Source organism: Gossypium hirsutum, chromosome A05, assembly GCF_007990345.1.
Source record: "Gossypium hirsutum isolate 1008001.06 chromosome A05, Gossypium_hirsutum_v2.1, whole genome shotgun sequence".
Taxonomy (NCBI): domain Eukaryota; kingdom Viridiplantae; phylum Streptophyta; class Magnoliopsida; order Malvales; family Malvaceae; genus Gossypium; species Gossypium hirsutum.
In genome coordinates, this window is record NC_053428.1 from 96856616 (window position 1) to 96877851 (window position 21236).

Below are 21236 nucleotides of genomic sequence, written 5' to 3' on the forward strand. Positions count from 1 at the left end.
TTCTTAACAGAATTTGGCCCCCTACCACCCTATAATTAAACCATTTGTTTACGTGATGATCATCTAAAAACCAAGCACCACCTCATCACTCAATTAAGAAACGTGGCACGCTTTTCCATTGTCTAACTCACCATGTGAAGAAGGTAGCCTTTCCCAATAACTGCCACCTCAACATCTATTTTTAATTAGATTATAGTTTGGTTGACCAATTAAGTTTTATTTATAAAGAAATATATATCAACATGTATATTTAATTCATTCTTTTTCCACCATAGACTTTGAATATATTTTTCAGTGTACTTTACTCGGTTACAAAGACTTTTCATTTACTTTTTTAATTTTTTTTATAATTTAACAAAATAATTTTTTTTAACAAAATTGACTTTTCCAAATTCTCTGAAACTTCCAAGTAAATTACTTTAGGAATATTAAAAATTTTAATTTTTAAATACCAATTATATAATGTCATATCATCAAATATTAAATATATAAAGATATTATTATCCATTCTTCTATATCTAGTAATTTCTCTATTTTAATTTAATTTTAATTAAAATATTTAAAATTAAATCATTAAACATATAAAAATATGTTCTTTTAGATATCTAAAACTAGTCATAATCCCTCTCCAACCTTTAAAACCATTCACTATTGAAACGGAAATCAAATATTTAAAAGTAAAAAAATTAACAACTGTAAAAGGAAATAGTTTATTGAGTAAAACTTTAAAACTGAAATATTGTTTGTAAATCAAATCATCGTTTTAATTTTTTTAAATATTTTTAATCGATTTTTATTTCAGGATTTTCAAGATACCAAAATAATTTCTTAAGGTTACAGTACTTTTGGGTTTAAAGATATAAGAATATTAGTGATTTTAAACAACAAAAGCAGAATTTTAAATATTTTATTTTAAAATTAAATTGAAATAAAAGAATGGTGTCTAAAAATTAAAAATTTTAAAAGAAAACACAAGTACTTAGTTCAATTACGTAAAATTTTAGGAAAACATCAACTACTGCTATCTTATTTATCAAAGATAAATAAAATACATTATAAAGAATTAATTGGTAAGTTAGATATTCCGGAATTAAAAATTTGTTAATTTACAAATTTTTAATTAGTCGATTTACTAGATCTTCATTTTGAATCTAACAACTAAAGAAAAAGACCTTATGATAGTCAATATGGGGCCTCACCACCTATCAATGCATGGTGTTTTTTGTCTCATCGTTACTTTAGATGGTGAAGATGTTGTTGATTGTGAACCAATATTAGGTTATTTACACAGAAGAATAAAAAAAATTACAGAAAACCAAAAAATTATACAATATTTGCTTATGTAATGCGTTGGGATTATTTAGCCACCATGTTCATGAGAACAATAACCGTAAATAGACTAGAATAATTGAAAAATATTCAAGTCCTAAAAAAGCCAACTATATCAAAATAATTATGTTGGAGTTGAGTCGTAAAGCTATGGCCGGTAAACAGAACCCTTTTTCTATATTATAGAACCCATCGTAAGTAAGTTTTTAATCGAAGTAGGAGATTTCTCCAATAAACACCATAAAAATTCGAACCTAACGCAAATTCCACCGGCGACCAATTTCAGACATTGTTTCCTTTTAACATCATTCTTTCAAAACTTTGAATGATCATTAATATTGTATAGATATGGGTTTTGATTTGAAGTCAATTATTTTAGTTTAAAAAATTCTTTCTATATGTTTGTTGAAAAGTGATGAGCTTTTTGAATGTGAACTCAATCAATTCATCATAATATTGCTTTTGCATTAATTAGGAGCTTTGACCAAAATGTTAGGATTTTGTATATTTTAAGGGTGACTCGTCTTTTTGTTAAGACCATGTTTGGCATTTGTCATATCAATAAAAACACACAACACGATTGTCATTTGTGTATTAATTCTTTAATGTAATAAATAGCATTTTTTAATAGAAAAAGGTTAAGTTTCATGAAAATCAAGTATTATTAACAATCTCATAAATAATAAATCCAAAAAAAAGAAAAAGAAAATCCCATTATGTACAACAAAAGGACATCATTTAATTCAATTTATTCCATACAAAAAAACAAACAAACAAATTTAATGAAAAGAGGGTTTAAAAGCCCTCACCACCTTCTTAACTTGATTAACAAAGGAAGTGCGTGAAACTGTTCCATCATTCCCAGCCAATATTTTGTATTTTTCTTTCCTGGTTAAATTTGTACACTCAAACCCTAACGTAGCAGCCAAGATTCTTTGCACATAATTAGCCACATCTTCTGGACTCTTCCCCGATGAACATGTCGCTTCCATCGGAAGTTGGTTTAAGAACGTTACCTCGTAAACGGGTCTAGGGTTCATGAAGAAGAAGATTGGATCCAAAGCTTTCCACCCACTTGCTGTTGTTGCATGGAAAAACCCTACCCTATAGTTCATGGCAACCGGGACTATTCGATCAGTTAATTCAGCAAATAGGGCACTAAACCTTAATAAAAAAGGTTCCCTACAAGTTGTTCCTTCGGGACAAACTACTAAGTCACCTTTAGCTAATTCATTTTTTATTTTTTCTGCGTCCACTTCTCGGATTCTAGTTAATCTAATCGTCGGTATTGGCGATAGGATTTCGGAAATCCGTGAAATGGAATATGTGACTGCTGGGATTTTGCGCATTAGAACGTTGGATAAGATCACAGGGTCCATTAGGGTTCTATGAGTGCAAACGAATAGGACACCGGGGCTGTTACGAGAGGCGGGTGGTGGTGCTTTGCCTTTGACGACGATTTTGCCACCGAATAAATGAGATATGTAGGGAATGACTTGCAGTGGAAGAATTAGTCCTATGACAATCCGGATAGTTGCTAGTAAGATGCCTAATGGAAGCCATAGGAGGATTAAGAGAGCGGTCGAGGGTGTCGGCCGCTTGACAAGGCGGCCATCATGGAAGATTACCGGAAGTGGTCGGAGGAGCTGTTGATCGTTGAGGTTTTGATTGGTTATAAATGGTGGATGCACTTTTTCCTGCATGGTAATCTTTAATTAGCAAGTTAACAAGTTTTGAAATTGTTGTTAATTTTATTGAAAGAAACTTACTTTGCATAGAGAATGGAATTGAAAACTGGATGTAGCTCTTCCGAGTCCTAAAATAGGCTCATCGTCTACAAACAGCTTGGCGACTCTCCTTGAGATAGAAGCGATATCACTTTTAACAAAACCCGTAGCAAATCCGAACCGAGTTACTACAAGTTCGGTTCCAATAACCTCATCAGCTCGTAAATGCTCCTTGGCAAACCTTTCCACCATAACCCTAGGCGTTTTGGTCACCACAACTCTTCTATCATGCGAGCTAAACACTTTCCAAGCCTCCATATCAACATCATCCATGTAAAACTTAGGTAAAACAGCTCTCGAAACCGATTCAATCTCCGACACCCGAAGCCCTACCGTTGCCAAAAAAACCATCAACTTCAACCGAGCATCATCCAACCCTAGCATTTCCAACAATCGAATCACTGGCCAGAACAACAACAACAATGCGAACCGGATTAAACCGGAGGCCTCAAATGCCACTAACATGAAGTAAGAAAAGGGATCTGGGTTTTTCAAAAGAGTGCCTTCAAACTCAGAAACAACAGATTCCATCACTAAAATTTTCCTTTGTGTTTTTTGCTTAAAATATAAAAAAAAAATCTGTTTTTTTTTGGCTTGAATGAAAGAAAATGAAAGGATTTGAGAATATATGGTTAAAGAGCAATGGTTTGGATTGACTAATCTCTAATGAATGAGTGAGGCAGTTTATCAGTTTTACAACAACTTGTCTTATATACTTTCTTTTGTCGTATTTTAAATTTTCTCAGCAGCCAAACAAGTTGATATATCTGCAAAGAATAAAGGACTATACGCCACGTTAACATACGAAGATTGATCACTTAACTTCACCAACCTTGTCAAAATTTATGAAGGTAGAAACTTTTTTGTCTTTTGTTTTTCTGGGGAACAATTTTTGAATTAAAAGTAGGTGAGTGAGCCATCGATTTATGACCCTTAATTAGGTTACTAACTTTGGGTTTACCGTATTGTATGAAGTTATATATATATAAATAATAAGTAAAGGTATTAACTTTTCAGAACGTTCATACCATTGCTTAGCAAAATAAGTAGATGGTATTCCTTAACTATTTTATTAGAAAAAAGTATTGTCTTTGTCACAATTAGCTCCTTGGCTCGACTGTGTCGAATTGTTCTTGGTATTTGATTAAGTCAAATGAATTAAAACTTTTATAACTTTGTTGGATACTAGAGAATATGTATGTACATATACTTCTAATTAAACCCCCATGTGTTACGAGTAATCCAACTTCGATTAGTAAAATTATAAAAATGTTTTTTTTTCGTAATTTAATTTTTTAAAAATCAATAAAAGTTTGCATATAGTTGGATTTGAGTTCATGCATTTATACTTTGAATGGTTAAAACCTTAATTTTACTATTAAAATTATTTTTTAAAAATTTTGTTATGTATACTTTATCACTTTCATCAAATGTATATATTAATAAAGTTTTCAATTGAGTTGATATCACAAATTAACTTCACATCAACTCAAGATTGATGACACCACCACTAGGATAAACAATTGCAATGCATTTAATATTTTTAATATGATATATTTACATGTTTAAATTTTGTTTTACTCACAATTTATTCAATTTAATTTTTTCATTTTTATATCGTACGTATTTCATGTATTATTATTAATTAGTTTTAAACCATACCCTTCATTATTTATTATATGTTATTTTTAAACACATTTCTGTGTTCTAAATATATAATTTCCACATGCGTGCGACGGAATTTCTAATATATATAACTTTTGTAGTATCAATCATGAATATTTATACAAAAATCACGAAAAAAAATTAAGGAGAAAAAGTTGTTGTTACAATAAAAACCATAGTTTGAGAATAAAAATAAATGAATGGATTGGGTTTGAATTAAGGGTATTATTATAGAAATGGGATTTTTGTTTTTTTGCAATTCTACTCTTTTTAAATTGGTAGAAAAATGAAAAAGAAAATGGTGGTATAATTGGTCTACTTCTTATGGAAAAGTTTTCTTGCCTAAGTTTAGGTAAGGTTGGTTAGAAATATGAAAGTGAAAACCCTTAGTTTTCATTTTCTTGAAATTTGAATGTTAATGGTGGGAGAAAACATATATTGTTTGTCAATGAGGTTATCCATAAGTTTTATATTAGTATTTCAATGGAGACTTTGTATTCGCATAAGTTACCATCTCTTTTGTACAAAAATAAGACATCATTATGTACCCAATACCCCCTTATTTTTTGTTCATAAGTTTTGTATTAGTATTTCAATGGAGACTTTATATTAGTATTTTTGTTCATGTCCTACATACTCATGTCAGATGTATATCTATGTTAGGAGGAGTACTCGGAGTTCCATTAAAAAAGATAAAAACAAGACATGAGGATGAATGTTGTACAATACAAAAAAAAAAAAAAAATCTCAGTTACAGTCTTCTTTGTGGACCTTTTCAAAACACCAGCTATGAACAAACTTTAACCCTAAAAACGTAAGGCTCCTTTTAAGTTTAAACACATCTAAATAACAAGTAGTTAATCTTCAGTATCAGCAATTACCAGAAATCAAACTACTTAGTACTATAATTGTATGGCACTTACAAGGAAAAACCCAGACACCAAAATTTCTCAAATCTTTATATAATGAATATGGAGACCAAACCCACATGAACTAAAATGCGAAGCAAACTGAGAAAAGGATGGAAAAGAAATTTGGACCATTTCTCGATTTGTGCGTGTCATCCTTGCTCAGGGGCCATGCTAATCTTCTCTGTATCGTTCCAATTTTATCGGATGTCCCCGAACGGACAACGCTTGTGGGCCGCTGTTTCCATATAAACGCTTTTGCTGGTATGTTCCTAATTGATGTGGGATATCTAGTTGGTTCGCAACTAAACATGAACTAGGCTACCTCATCCTGACTAAGTCACGTGGGCTGGTTTAGACATCAAAATAAAAGCCATGGGCTTGTGGTGGTAGAGTGGGACCCTTTGTTTAAACATGGGCTGCTCACTTAACCTAAGAGACGAAACTTTAATGGTTGCATTAGTAAATAATATTTAGTGTGGCTTAGGTTACTTTTTAAGCATGATTTGCTGGTATTGCTCATGGTTTGATACATCCCCAACTAGTGCCGTCATAGGAAAAAAAATGAGAATAAGTTGATGGCGGGTTCCCAACTATCCAGTTAAAATAATTAAGACAAAAATAATCATTTTATGATAATTTTGAACAGATGTATTTAGGGAACAATTCATTTTTACATAATTACAAACTTTGCATATTGGGTCTGATTTCACAAGTAGAAAAAGTGAAAGACAAACATTGATGGCTTAGCCACTTGCCGTATTTTGGGTCTTCAATTCCTTTGGATGATGAACTCACTCAGCTCATCTGCTTCTTTTTGACTGCCGTTTTTTCCTTCTCTCTAGTTCCACAGCAATGCATTAATGGGGGACATCTTAGAATACAGGATTACTGATTCGGTTCGGCCACAGCAAACCATCTTCAAAATATTTCACCTCATTCAGACAGTCAATCCCTCTTTTTTATCTTCGCCTTCTGTTGTTGCATTGTGTATTTCAGCCGCAGATTTTATCTTCAATCTGTAGCTTGACTGAGAGTTCTATTGAGTAACAAAACAAGAGGATGAAGGTTCTATCATAACATGTAATATCTCAACTAACATCTTTCAGGTCTTGAAAGGTTCTTTTTTTTCTTAAGTAACCATGTGGGACATCCATGTCCAATGCATACTCAAACAGGATTTATGGGGATATAACCCACTAAATGCACACAGAAATTAATATACCTGTTCACCATTCATAAAGGTTCATGCCTCACACATATGCAGCAAGCATAAACCAGCTACAAACTTGTAATTTATTTGATCAAATTGATTAGAATGAAAAAAAAAACAAGGCAGAAGCTAATTCAGAAAACACAACTAGAAACACTTCAAATCTAATTTACTGTTTAACAGAGTAAAAGTAAAACAGACCGAACCCATAAAACCACTCTATGTTGCAATATTAAGTGAGCGTAATCCATAAAGCAAACAGAGAAGGAGCCCCACCCGCAGACGTTCACAAGAAAAATCAGGAAAAAAATGAGTGAACCATTTGTCCACTTTCCCATCATGCTAATCATTTATGCTGTATTTGTTGGGCCGTGGGTGGGCTCCTGGATATACACATTTATGGGGTTGCTGATAAGAGAAATGTGTGCTGCAAGTAAAAGACAAAAATTGAGAAAACAATTTTTCTTTGATAGGAGGTCCATTTGGTGTCTGTTGTTGCTGAGTTTTTCTAATGGTAATTAGTAGATATCTTTAATGTGCATGGTCCATTCTCGTTTGGGATATTATAGTTTTGGGTTTTCGGCTTTCAAAGATAATCTCAACTTTACTCTTAAAAGTTTGTTTGAGATTATTTGTTTATAGTTTTATTGGAGTTATATACTTTTTCTTGTAGCTTGATTGTGATCTTATAGCAAGACTTTGATTATAGTGGAATTTTTGATGAATTTTTAAAGTTATGTGATTTTTACCATTTGCTTTAAATGGGTTTTTCACATAAAAATTATGTGCCTTGATTTATTATTTTTACTCGCAATATGTGGTTTATTTGTATTGATTGTTGATATATATTGTGCTATTTGGTTTACCATAATTATTTAATTGACTTTCCAGGAGTGAAAGAATATCGATTGTGCTTCTATAGTATTTCCTCAGGTTTAGACTTATCTCAACAAATTGATATCAAAGCTTGGTTCTCGTGTTAGATAATCATGGAAATTAACACTAGTAAGATAATTGTGTTGAAAGACACAAATTATCAACTTTGGCGAAACAAGATGAAAGATCTTCGATTTGTGAAGGCTTTGCGTACCTTTCTATTTTTGCTACTCAAAAACCCAAGTCGAAAATTGATGAAGAGTGGGAATTTGAGCATCAACAGATGTGCGATTTTATTCGGCAATTGGTTGAAGAGAATGTTTATAATCACATTAATCAAGAGACACATGTGGTCACATCGTGGAAAAAGCTTGAAAAATTGTATGCGTCGAAGTCCAACAATAATAAGTTGTTCATGCTTAAGAGAATGATTATGTTGACTTACAAGGAAAAAATTTCTACAACCGACCAATTGAATGAGTTTCAAGGTTTGTTGGCTTAACTACAACCGCATGATTTCTTTAATCTGCACCAAAACAATTTTTTTCAGTCAAGAAAGATGTAACAAAATATCTCTTATTTCTTTCTTTATATCAAGTATAAATATGCACTCCAAGCAAACTTGAGTCTAGAAACAGATAAGAAGTTTTCTTTAAGTTTCAATATTACCTGAGTTAACTCTTACTTTCAAGTTCCCACATCCCTATGAATGAGTAAAGTTGCAAAATTCACTCCCACTTTTTTTTTTTTGAAAAACTGCACTAAAAGAAATGTGATCACACCTGTCTGTACAACATCTATAAAACAGAAAGTAATAAGTATGAATTAAATAAATAGTGTAAAAGGAATGGGTATTAGAGGTGTGCATGGGCTGGGCCGGGTCAGGCCCATAAAAAATTTATGCCCGTTTACAAGGCCCGGGCCCGGCCCAGCCCGGCCCGAAATATGGGCCTGGAATTTTTTCCAAGCCCGGCCCAGGAAAAAAATGATAGGCCCAAGCCCGGCCCCGCCCGGCCCGGCCCGGTTATATTTTTTTGCTTTTTTTATAAAATAAAAAACTTTAAAAAATAAAAATTCAAATACATTTAAAACATAAAAATAAATATTAAAACAAAAAAAAAACAAGATAAATAATTTTTAAAATAATACATAAATTAAAAATATAATAAAAAGTAGTTATATTAAAATTGAAATAAATTAGAACTAAAATAATAACTAAATTAATAACAAAACAAAAAATTTACAATATCAAAATAATATTAAAAACGAGAACATATAACATAATAAATAGCTGTAAAAGAACAATAAAATACGACAAAAAATAGCACCAAAACAACACCCAAACAACACCAAAACAGCACCCAAACTGCAGCAAAACAGTAGTGAGCTAGGGATTTGCTTAGAAATGGGAATAAAGGGAGGAAGGAAGCAGCAGGAGGAACTAAACGAAAATGAAAAAAAAAAAGAAGAGAAAAGTTACTTAAACTTAAAAATAAAAAAGGGAAAAAATTATAATATTAAAATCGGGCCGGGCCGGGCCGGGCCGGACTCGGGCCAAAAAATTCTTACCTGAGGCCCGGCCCGTTTTTTAAACGGGTCTCGTTTTTTGTCCAAGCCCATTTTTCGGGCCTATATTTTTACCCAAATCCTCCGATTTTTCGGGCGGACCTTCAGGCCGGGCCGGGCTGGGCCAAGCTGGGCCGCCCGGCCCATGCACACCTCTAATGGGTATTTATTATAGTCTCTTTTATAGTTATCTTTCAACGTGTCCTTGCAAAATTAAATAAAAATTAGACCCAAATAGAATCAATTTTTTTAAAGGAATTGGATTATTGTTTCACATTATGCAAAACACAATTTGAAGTGGTGTTGCATTATCAAGCTATTTCATGCCATACTATTTTTCAATTTAATCCCTCCTTCTTTTATTCTTCAATTTAATCCCTTATTCTGTTAAGTATTACAGAAATTTTCCAAACTACTTAATCCTTCTTTTTTTTTATTATCTCAATTTAATCCATATTTTTTTTTGTTTTTTGTTTTTCCTTTTCAATTTAATTCTTCACTTCAGTATTATTATTATTATTATTATTTTTTTTGCAGTTTCTAAATTTTCCTAAGGCTTATTAGCTTATTATCATATGGATTCCTATCAGATGGGAGTAGTAAAAAGGAAAATCAAAGATCAAACTCAAGAGCTTACATTTTTCTGAGAAATTGTATTCTGAGTATCAAGGAGTTGATTTTTATTCCTTATTAATTTAATTATTAAATTTAATCCCATTTAATAGTATAAAACATAAAAAGTTGATGTATAAAATCTGCTTCTCACTTTTAATTTTACTATTGCCGTATCTTTTTTATTTACCAACTTTATATTTTCATTTTACAATATTATATAGATACACTTGCAAAAATTTATTTTCAATTCCTGATATATAGTAATATTTTGTTATAATTTTAAAATTTTAATATATTATTTTCAATATTTTAATATGATAAAAGAATAGAGCTCAAAAATGATTCATTTACTAAAATTAATGATGTAATGACATGCTGTTAAGTTCATCTTCTGGTAATACAAACCACAGGGTTATGAGCAGTGAGTGCAAAAACAATGGCGCTCCCAAACACAAATATCAACATTTAAATATACTCTAAAAATATAAATGAGAAGGAAAAACCCAGAATCTAATTCACCAAACTCAGACTCAAATCGAATATGGAGACCGAACCCAGATTCTAACTCTCAATTCTAATCCCACCCATGGACCTCAACTTTAAAAATAAAAGAAAAAAATTTAAACCATTTCTTGATTTGTGCGTGTCATCCTTGCGCATGGGCCATGCTAATTTTCTCTGTATCGTTCCAATTTTATCGGATGTTCCCGAAAGTACAGCCCCAATTAGCTGCTTCTTAGTATATATACAATTGCTGTGTTTTGTTTCTAACTGATGTGGGATATCTAGTTGGCTCCCAACTAAGTCAGGAGCTAACCTACCTCATCCTGACTAAGTCCCCAGGCCCGGGCTAGTTTGGACATAGGGGTGGCCCAAAATAAAAGAAATGGGCTTATGGTTGTACAGTGGGACCTTTTTATTAAAACATGGGCTGTTGACGTGCCTCAACCCCCTCAACTGGATAAATGGGTCCGTGTCAGCCCAGTTGGTCAAGAAGGAACATTTCACGGTTGCACTAGCATATCAATATATTTAGTTAGACTGGCTCAGCTTACTATTTTAAGCTTGATTTGCAGGTATTGTTCATGTTTTTCAGTTTTTTGTTACACTAACACCAACTCAACTCTCGTAAAGCCTGAATAGAAGAAAAAGGGGAGAAAATTTGACAATAATATGATGATTCCCAGCTATTGGACACAGAAATATCATTTTCAACAGTTGCATTTAAGGATCAATTCTTTTACATAATTACAGATTTGTACATTGTTTTTTATTTCACTAGTAGCAGATGAGCTGGAGTTGTGGCCAATAGTAGATGGCTCGGTCACTTTATTTGCTTATGAGACTTAGGGTTCTTCAATTCCTTTGGATGATGGAACTCACTCATCAGCTCAGCTGCTTCTTTTAGACTGCCTTTTCTTCCTTCTTTCAACTTACAGAACAATGCATTCACTGAAAACACCTTGGAAATGTTGATTCAGTTCCACCAAAATAAATGTTGTTCAAAAATATTATACCTCATCACAGGCAGTTCGTTTGATTGCTAAGCGTTGTTTGCTTCCTGCAAACATGAACATGGGGGCATGAGTACGGAAAAACTTAGCAAATATAGAGAATACCCATGTCAAACACATATCAACATCTAGCACTCACCCGAGTCCAAGTAACATATGTCTCGATTAACATCCTTCAGGTCCTGCAAGGACTTCCTCAATAGAAGCATGTCAAGTTGTCAACTTGTGCTTAATCTTTGGGTATTCAAACTCATTTCTCAATTCTTGTAACTATTAACCAGAAAATGAGCACTAATGACTACAAAGTTGTTATGACTATATGTAGAAATGAGATAAATGATAAGTCCAATTCCCACACAAAGAGATAATACTCAGCATTCATAGAGGTTCATGTTTTACTCTTTCCAGCAAGCATAAACCAGCTAGAACCTTATAATTTATTTGTAAAAATATCTCTTCTTTGTCAATACCATAATTTTCCAGTCACTCATTTGACTAACAAGGGATCAAATTAATTCCATAACCCAATTATGAAGGATAAGTTTTAATTCTCTACAACACAAAAGGCAGAAGCTAATTCAGAAGCACCATATAATTTAATCATTAAAAAAGATCTCTTTCTTCGTCAAAACCCAAAATTCTTCCAATCATTCTCATTGGCCAACTGGGATTTTTCAAGGGAAATTTTTTGATCATTTATTTCACAGCCCATTTATAATGATAACAGCTATTGAATTTGTTGACGAGGGGTATTAACAAGGGAGGTATGAAGCCAGTAACCGCAGAGATGATACAATAGGAACAATGCGGTAAGACATGGCCCTGATTCACTATCAGAAATCATTTCAGTCGGGGTATACAACACCATGTCCAGTTGAGAGATTTTCTCCAGTTGTATGTCTCTTCAATCCTTCAAGGAAATTACGCCATATAATGGCATCAGGTGGGAATGGCATGCTGGCAATAATCTGCTCTGCTTCCCCGAGTTTTCCATATCTAGCCAGTAAGCCTACCACACAATAATAGTGTTCCATTTTGGGTTCAAACCCATAGTCACTTTCCACTCTCCTGAAGAATTCCATGCCTTCTTCCACTAATCCAGCATGCCTGCACACGGTCAAGATTGCAATTAAACTGACCCCATCCGGCTTAAATCCATGAAACTCCATTTCTCGGAATGTTTCCAAAGCTTCATGATAATAACCATGGACTCCAAGGGCTGAAATCAGAGATGTCCAGGTTATGAGGTTTTTGTCCACCATTCCACCAAAGATTTTCACTGCACTTTTGATGCATCCACATTTTCCATACATATCTATGAGTAAATTGCAAACATATGTGTCACAGAGACTGTAATCAGTCTTTATAATGAGACCATGAACAGAACTACCCAAAGCCAGGTTACAAAGTTTACTGCACACAGATAAAAGGCTTACAAATGTGTAATTGTCTGGATATATTAGAATCATTTGCATGTGTTTAAATAGTTCGAAAACCTCTTTATAGTGGCCATTACGAGCACAAGCTGCGATCACAATATTCCAAGATACAATGTCCGGATCTTCAAGAATGGAGAGCAGCCTTATAGTTTCATGGTATTGGCCTACTCTATAATAAATTCCTGCAGCAATGTTAGAAGGCACTGTTGAGAGTGGTCTTCCAAAATCTGTAATGAAAGTAAGGGCATCGGACAGGAAACCATTTTTAGCATATGAGGTCATGAGGGAGCTCAAAACATACATATTATCTTCATGGCCCATTCTTATAATCAAACAATGAAGCTGCTTTAGCTCTATCGTCGCTGAAGATTTAAGAATTGCAGAAAATGTAAACTCGTTAGGCCGGTAACCTTGGTGTAGCATGTCTAGCAGTAAAGAAGCGGCAGTACTCAAAAATTTACTAGCATAGCCCAAAATTAAAGCATTCCAAGAAACTACATTCTTCTCACGTATACCATCAAAACATCGATGGGAGTCTTGCAATTTATCACATTTAACATAAAAGTCAACTAGTGCACTACCTACAACTACATCAGATTGGAAGCCCTTCTTGATTGTTTTAGCATGAATGTATTCTCCTAACATTGGGATCCGCAAATTACTACAAGAAGCAATTATAATAACGAAAGTAGTATGGTTCGGCATCATTCCTTCCCAGGACATTTGGAAGAAGAAATCTAAAGCTTTTTGAAGATGTTCATCCTTTTCCAATGCTCCAATAATTGTATTCCAGGACACAACATCAGTAATACGCATCCCCTCAAAGACTTTTTCTGCTAAGCAGATTTGCGCACATTTGACATATGCATTAATAAGAGAATTTGTAACAGCAACTTCATGATCAAAACCACATTTAATCACTAAACCATGTATCTGTTCTCCAAATTCCAAATCAAGCTCATCTTTCACGCCAGACAAAACGCCCACAAATGAAGAGTCAGACAAAGAGGCCTCCACCCTCTGGAGCTCACGAAACAAAAGCATACAATCTTTAACCAAACCATGATGTGCACACAAAGAAATAATTGAGTTCCATATTACCAAACTCTTCCTCGGCATGTGATCAAATGCCTGGAGTGCCTCAGAAACGCACCCATACCTTCCATACAGACCTAACAAAGCAGTGCCGACAAAGGAATCTGCGAAGAACAATCCGTTCTTGACAACCAATGCTTGTAATTGAACCCCACCAGAGAGACTCAATGCCTGAGACGATAAGAGTCCCGCCAACACATAGGGAGTAGGCAAAAAACCATAACTCCTCATCGAAGAAAACAATTCGCAAGCGGCCCAGAGGTCCCCAGATTTACCATAGGCAGTGATCATCGAACTAAACGATACTGTATTTCTGTTGGTCATATTGTCAAACACTTTGCGTGCCACTGGTAAATGCCCGAGTAATGCATACTGAGAGATGATATTGTTGAATAAAAAGATGGGTTGGGAGGCGTAAGGGCCGAAGGTGATGGCAAGGGCGTGCAGAGGCTGGGTGGATATAAGGGAAGGAAAAGCTGAGCTAGATTTGAGTAATTGAAGGAGACGGTGTTGGGTTTTTAAGAAATCGTAGCAGCTCATGCAGGCGGGAAAAGGTGGTCGAGTAGCAGGTCTGAAGGTTTTCCGGTGATGGTCTTGTCGTAGTAGACCAAGCACAGACAGCAAACTATTGCAAATCTCTACATAATACATATCGAGACATTCACTGTTCAAAACAGTAAAAAAAAAAAACCCCGACCAAAACTGTAAATTGTAATCCGTTCCGAGCAAAACCGAACATCAAACCAAGGTTTTTTTATATAAATAATCTAAAAATATTAATTAATTACAAGAATAACTATATACGAAAATGGGTACTAGTTGGTGTCACTTTACTAACCGGCAACACTATTCCTTTTACCCTTATCATTGTCTAATTATCAGTGTTTAAACAAAGAATTTTTTTTGGCATAATCACACTATCTCAAGCAGTATTCATATATAATATTTTGAAATATTCGTGAAAAATATGAATATTTACTTACACTATGTTTGGTTGGGTGTATTGACATAGCCAATACACCCCTAATAAGTGGCCCCACCTAATCCCTCCTTATTCCTATGTTTGGTTCATGGTATTGCTAATACCATTGTAATCCATTACTGACTTAATCGGTGAAATTCACCGATTTGTAATCCATCCCTTTTGCCCAGATTAGGCGCCGCTTCAGTAAACCATCCCTGTTTTACCCTCCCATCAGCTTCCCCTTTGTTTCTCTTCTGTTCCTTCTAACCTCTGCCGATTTGCTCCCTCCGTTTCTTTTCTTTTCTGCCCTCTGTTTATTTTCTGTTCTTTTCTTCCAATTTGCTCCCTTCGTTTCTTTTCTTTTCTTTTCTGCCCTCTGTTTATTTTCTTTTCTTTTCTGTCGATTTGCTCCCTTTGTTTCTTTTCTTTTCTTTTCTGCCGATTTGCCAGTTTCTGCTGATTTCTGAGTTACTGCAACTGAAAGGTAGGTTTATAACTCTCTATCAACCTTGTTACTGTCTTTTGTTTTTTCTGCATGTTAGTAGATTTGAATCACTGCCTTGTTAGTGCCCTTTTCTCATTAATCGGTAACTGCATGTAATCGGTTTCCCCTTTTCTCATTACAAGTTCTTTTTCATCTCACTGTGCCCTGATTTTCTCATTTACAGGTTAGTTTTCCATGGTTATTTTGTTTGTATTGCATGTCCGATTGAAATGTAGTTTTCCCCGATTGCATGTATACTCTTCTGCATAGGACAGCATTCCGTTCCGGAGAAACAATTTTTGGATTAGGCTTAAGAATTGATGATTGTTGTTTGTTGATAAGGTGCCTTGGCTTAAGAATTGATGACTGTTTTCTGTTGTTGGTTAGGCTTAAGAAATGCATACTGTTGTTTGTTGATAGTGTTGTTTGCTTTAATATGGATGGATGGGGCTATTGAATTGTAGTGTTATTATGCATATTGTTGATACTGTTGTCTGTTGTTTGTTGATGTGTTTTGGTAATGCTGGCTCTTCTATTTTCCTTATTTTTAATGTTGTGCTGATTTCCTTAATTTACCTTTTGTTGTTCTTTGAATATTCTAAAATTTGGCAGTCAAAATATGCTGGAGCTTCTTCAAAAGGTTGATCAACCTAGGGAACCTGGTACTGCAACACACTTAAGCTCTTCTGAACGCAATCAATCATCTGAAATGCCAGATGCAGAAACTTCTGATGGAACAGTACGGGGCATTTAAAAAGGGGCAAATGTTGCCTATTTATGATGCTCAGAAAATTGCCACAATGAAGGCTGCAGACAAAGGATTTATCGTTGGTTGGCCTTCTGATAATTTGCATGCTCTTGATTCTAGTGAGCAGGTTAATGCTGCTGATGCTAGTCAGCTGGATGGTACCCGGCAAAATTCAAACCTCATGCCAATAGCAAGTGGACATATCTCCTGTCAGTTACTTCCTCCCGGTATTCCAAATCAGAACTTGATTGTTATGAGAGCAAAAAAGCGTAAAAGTATGACATTTGAGCTTGTATCATGGCATAGAGAAGTGACACAAGGTCGTTCAAGACCTCAGGACATCAGGTATTTGGAATAATTTTCCAATTTGCTGCAATTTTAACAGCACATGTAATATATGTGTCTCTATATGTGTGTATATACTATATCAATAACCAAAAACAGAAATATTTCCCATTAGCAATTTGCTGAAGTACAGAAATTATTGCTCTCTTCTCTCACTTTCTTTATGCTTTCCTCTTCATTGGAATTATGTTGAGGTTTTCTTTTGATCGCAGTGCGGCTGAAGCAGGATGGGCACATGCAGCAAATCGATTGATTGAGGTGTGTTTGGTGTCAAACTACCATACTTGATCTTAGTTTATTCCTTATTTGAACTATGACAGTTCTCACTTAAGGACATTGATCTTGATATCACAGGCTGAAAACGAACCTGAAATGATTGAAGATTGGCCGCCTGTGCTTAGATCAAAAAGAAGGCTTATCTTGACAACACAGCTTATGCAGCAACTACATTGTGCTCCTCCAAGAGCAGTTCTTTCTGCAGATGCTATAAAAAACTATGAGACTGTGGTCTATTTTGTTGCCAGATTAGGCTTAGGAGAAGCATGCAGCTCAGCATATATATGTGAAAGTGATAAAGCTGTTCCTTCTGAGAGTGGAAGCACGTAAGAACATGTTAATTATGTTTGAAACCCCTGAATCCTGTTTTTTACTGTCAACTGGGGATTTTTTTTTCTACTATCGTACTGATGCGGCTTTTGTTTTTGTTTTTGTTTTTTTTTCCTGCTTTTAGCCTCCCTGAAAAGGTTAAGAAGAGAAAACAGTCCATCTTAAAGGCTGCAGAACAGTTTGTCATCGCTGCGGAACAGTTTGTCATCACTGCAAAGAAGCTGGAAAATGATTTACATAGGTAACCCAGATCAAGTTTTTACCAGTATGTTTTATGCATAATATCTCGTCTTCAATTTTTTTAATATACTTACAAGTAATGTATAAGTTGGAAGCAAGGTTTTGCTTTATATCACTATTTATTAGTTACATTATATATATATTTGAAATCCTTTGTTTGCCCCATGGTGCTCCCGCTATTGGTTTTACCCTAAGCAGTTGTCATGCTGGTTGTCTTCTAATATTCCTCATTTTGTTATGTAGTCTGGACAAGAGATCCTCAATCTTGGACTTAAGATTGGAATGCCAGGATCTAGAGAAGATCTCACTCATCAATCGTTTTGCCAAGTTCTATGGTCGGGGACAAGCTGACAGGGCCGAGACCTCATCGACCTCTGCAGCAATTGCTAGCCCTCCCAAATTCTTCATCCAGAGATATGTTTCTGCAGTACCGATGCCTAGGAATGTTCCTGATAAGGTACAATGTCTTCCACTTTGATGATTAGCTAATTGGTTTTTTCCAGTTCAAGAGTTGACTGGATACTCGCTGACTTATAGGTGAAATCTTCTGAAGACTCTACTTCAGCTATGTTTGCATGCCATATACTGATAAAAAAGGACAAATCTCAGCTGACTAAAATTGATTGATTTGCTGCTTTAATACAGCTGCCAATTCAGCATTCATCTCCTTTGAGCCTGCCTTGTTTATATATTTGTAGGTTGATAGCTTCTGAAAGTTGAATTCTAGGGGCAGATTTGTAGGTTTATGTACTAACAACGAAAGGAGCTTGAGTGCATTGTGGGGGAAGCTTGCTGCCGAGATACTGATGCAAAACTGGGATATTGCTCTTGAAGAACTTAATCGTTTGAAAGAAATAATCGATTCCAAGGTTTTGGTTATATCCCCATTGATTATTCGGTTTTTATTTTGACAATTTGCTTTCCGATTATTCGTTGACTCATTTATTGGTCTTTTTGCTGCAGAGCTTCTCATCACCTTTGAACCAAGTTCAGAGTAGAATATGGCTTATGCATTGGAGCCTCTTCATCTTTTTCAACCATGACAACGGAAGAACACAGATCCTTGACCTATTTAATCAAGACAAGTATGTCACTTTAACAACTAAACTTAAGGTTTCCATGTTTTGTTACTGATGTTGTTAGTTGCATCATTTGTGTGGTAGTCACATCTGTGCTTATTTGTTCTTTGTGCATTTTCCTGTCTTTTTATGCCATGACTTACTTCTGTTTCAAGATCCTGCTATGTTCACATGCTTCGGTTTTGATTGTGTTGGAATGGAACATGTTTAGAAACTTTGTGGATTTCTTTTATCATTTGCATGGTTTTTTTAATATGAAAAGTTAATGCACTGCCTGCCATGTAATTTGCAAAATGTTTGTTCAAAGATTTGAGGCTAAAGTAGGTGATATCTTCGCATTGACAAAGAAAGTATGTGTCCCATAAAGAACTGCAATCAAACCAAAAACAAAGAAAGTAGTGTTAAACCTCTAATGAACATGTCTAGAAGTGTGTATATGGTATATGCCCCATGTTTTGAAGTCTTTACTCTTTAGCATGTCTAAGAGAATGTGTATAGTATTTGCATGTTGAATTTTATATAAGCAAATTAAGTGATCAGTTTACTAATGCAGGGAAGAAGTAGATGAGTTGTGCCGAACATTGGAAGAGAAAGAGGACAGTTCATGTACTGCCTCAGATCAGTTTTCTTGTATCACAATATAATGAACTTTGCTAAACAAGTTATGCGTGCAATTTAGTTGGAGAGGTTTTTTGTTAGGTCATGTAAGACTTTTGTTGGTTAAACTATTAGAAATTCAAGAGCAAATTGGGTCCTCTAATATAAAAATGAGCAATTTAGTCCTTATATAATTCGTTTTGAAGCAAACAAGTAACTTTTGAATAGTTTTAATATTTTTCTTATCTAAATGCTCGTGGAAAAAATTGAAAATAAACATGTCTAAAAGTTTAATCATAAAAAATCCATCTTTCTACAGAAAATATAACAAAAAAAAGTTAAAATAAACGAAGAAAACAACATTGAAGACCAAAATTGCTGCAAGTCAAATCTAGAAACAAAAATGAAATTGAATACATAATTCATTACTGGGAAACAGAATACATAATTGGGAATATGAAGAAAAACCCTAATTCATTATATTGTTAAGTAAATTTAACTTGGGTTGCTGATGGTAAAGTAACAATCATAAAATCATTATTCAAAGTCAAGTTCAAATAATTTAATATTTGATAGAAGAAATTGATGAAGTTTGTTGATACAATCATAAGAATATTTAATTTTATTAAATTATATATTTTTGTTAAATTATATTTAATAATAATAATTTTATAGTATTATATATTATGATTTTAGTAAATTATATATTTTTGTTAAATTATATTTAATAATAATTATTTTAAATTATATTTTATAATATTATATATTATAATTTTAATAAATTCATATATTTTATCAAATTATATATTATAAAAAATATATTTAATAATAATTATGTTAAAATATGATTAAATTATTTATTATTTATATTAATAATCTTATTAAAATTTAATAACAATAACAATAATCAGTTACCTAAACAAATTTATGCTAAGGGTATTCTAGTCATTTTAGTTTTTTCCATTATGCTATTACACCTCTATTCCATTCAACCAAACACAAGATTACTATTACGCCTCTATTCCATTACATTCAACCAAACAGTTGATTTGCTATTACACCTCTAATCCAATACACCTCTATTCCATTACACCTCTAATCCAATACACCTGTAATCCAATACAGCGAACCAAACGTGCCCTTAATATATTTTCAAATGAATATCATTGGTGTGTCAAGTAACATCAGTTAATTTAAAAAAAAAGTCAGTTAAAATAATTTTTTTAATGTGCAAAGCAAATGTGTATAGATGGGGACTTAAAAAAAAAGAAAGAGTGAAATGACAAAAAAAAATAAAATGAAAAGAAACAATTCAATTAGAAAAGAAAAAACGAAAAAGAAAATAAAAGGGGACAGATTGTTTGCTTCATAAATGATCTTTTCCTTTCTCATATTTTTTTTGGTAACAAAAAAAAGATTACAACTCAAGATCAAACATTTAAATCACTCAATACATTGTCCTGGTCCAAAAATCGCAATCCTGGTACCCTATCTCTCCTAAGCTTCACAATCTTATCCGCAATTTCATTTTCTTCTCTTGGGATATGTTGAAGATTTCAATGATTTAGTTGTTTTAACAGCAAAATAATTCTTATAATTAAAGTAGAATTAGAACCTTTACGAACTCCTTCCTGAATGAGGTTTACCGCTTCAAGATTGTTTATTCGGATGGTAACCTTTTGAAAACCACGGTCAAGGGAAATTTGCAACCCATCTGGAATGCCCTATAATTCTGAATCAATAACTTCACAAATTCCTAAATACCTCGTGTAACCAACGATCCAAGCTCCTTTCTGATCCCGCAGAAGCCCTCCAGCTGCAGCAAACATATTCTCATAATTAACCGATCCATCCGTGTTCATAAAGACCCAATCATCCAGAGAGTCAGGAACAAATCAGTCCGTGGGGGTTTGGTGCCTTCCGATTTGGATATTGAAACGTACTGTTTCACCCAACATAAGGAGGCTTTGATCACCTCATTAGTACTCCAAGAAAGGCATTGAAAAGTACGAAGGTTTCGATTTTTCTACATGCGCCAGATGATAATCCCGAACAGACAAGACCAATTGACTCCACTATCTGGCGTCAAGGCATGCTGGTTCCGTAAATTAAGCTCCATCTAATAATGAAGAGATCCTGCAAAAAAGACAGATTGTTTACCTGTAG

At 33.9% G+C, this 21236-nt stretch overlaps 4 protein-coding genes and 2 non-coding genes across 6 annotated transcripts; 2 read left to right on the forward strand and 4 right to left on the reverse strand.

Annotated features, from left to right (window-relative positions):
- Window positions 1-2048: 2048 nt before the first annotated feature.
- Window positions 2049-3797, reverse strand: LOC107959863 (glycerol-3-phosphate acyltransferase 5). Its single transcript, XM_016896033.2, has 2 exons — window positions 3099-3797; window positions 2049-3026 (listed from the first exon to the last, which is right to left on the reverse strand). The coding sequence occupies exons 1-2, from the start codon at window positions 3645-3647 to the stop codon at window positions 2109-2111; spliced, it is 1467 nt and encodes a 488-aa protein (XP_016751522.2). The 5' UTR covers window positions 3648-3797; the 3' UTR covers window positions 2049-2108.
- Window positions 3798-5809: 2012 nt separating this feature from the next.
- On the reverse strand, window positions 5810-5912 carry LOC121229854 (U6 spliceosomal RNA). The gene has a single exon (XR_005927809.1). It is a non-coding gene; the product is annotated as a U6 spliceosomal RNA (small nuclear RNA).
- A 4661-nt stretch (window positions 5913-10573) lies between these two features.
- LOC121229865 (U6 spliceosomal RNA) lies at window positions 10574-10676 on the reverse strand. The gene has a single exon (XR_005927820.1). It is a non-coding gene; the product is annotated as a U6 spliceosomal RNA (small nuclear RNA).
- Window positions 10677-12047: 1371 nt separating this feature from the next.
- Window positions 12048-14745, reverse strand: LOC107959865 (pentatricopeptide repeat-containing protein At3g58590). Its single transcript, XM_016896035.2, has one exon. The coding sequence runs from the start codon at window positions 14656-14658 to the stop codon at window positions 12319-12321; it is 2340 nt and encodes a 779-aa protein (XP_016751524.2). The 5' UTR covers window positions 14659-14745; the 3' UTR covers window positions 12048-12318.
- Window positions 14746-16042: 1297 nt separating this feature from the next.
- Window positions 16043-18107, forward strand: LOC107961469 (uncharacterized). The gene is made up of 6 exons (XM_041112024.1): window positions 16043-16548; window positions 16761-16806; window positions 16903-17150; window positions 17279-17395; window positions 17638-17851; window positions 18093-18107. The coding sequence occupies exons 1-6, from the start codon at window positions 16172-16174 to the stop codon at window positions 18105-18107; spliced, it is 1017 nt and encodes a 338-aa protein (XP_040967958.1). The 5' UTR covers window positions 16043-16171.
- Window positions 17986-19259, forward strand: LOC107959866 (eukaryotic translation initiation factor 3 subunit E-like). Its single transcript, XM_016896036.2, has 3 exons — window positions 17986-18263; window positions 18358-18479; window positions 19027-19259. The coding sequence occupies exons 1-3, from the start codon at window positions 18201-18203 to the stop codon at window positions 19115-19117; spliced, it is 276 nt and encodes a 91-aa protein (XP_016751525.2). The 5' UTR covers window positions 17986-18200; the 3' UTR covers window positions 19118-19259.
- Window positions 19260-21236: the final 1977 nt, after the last annotated feature.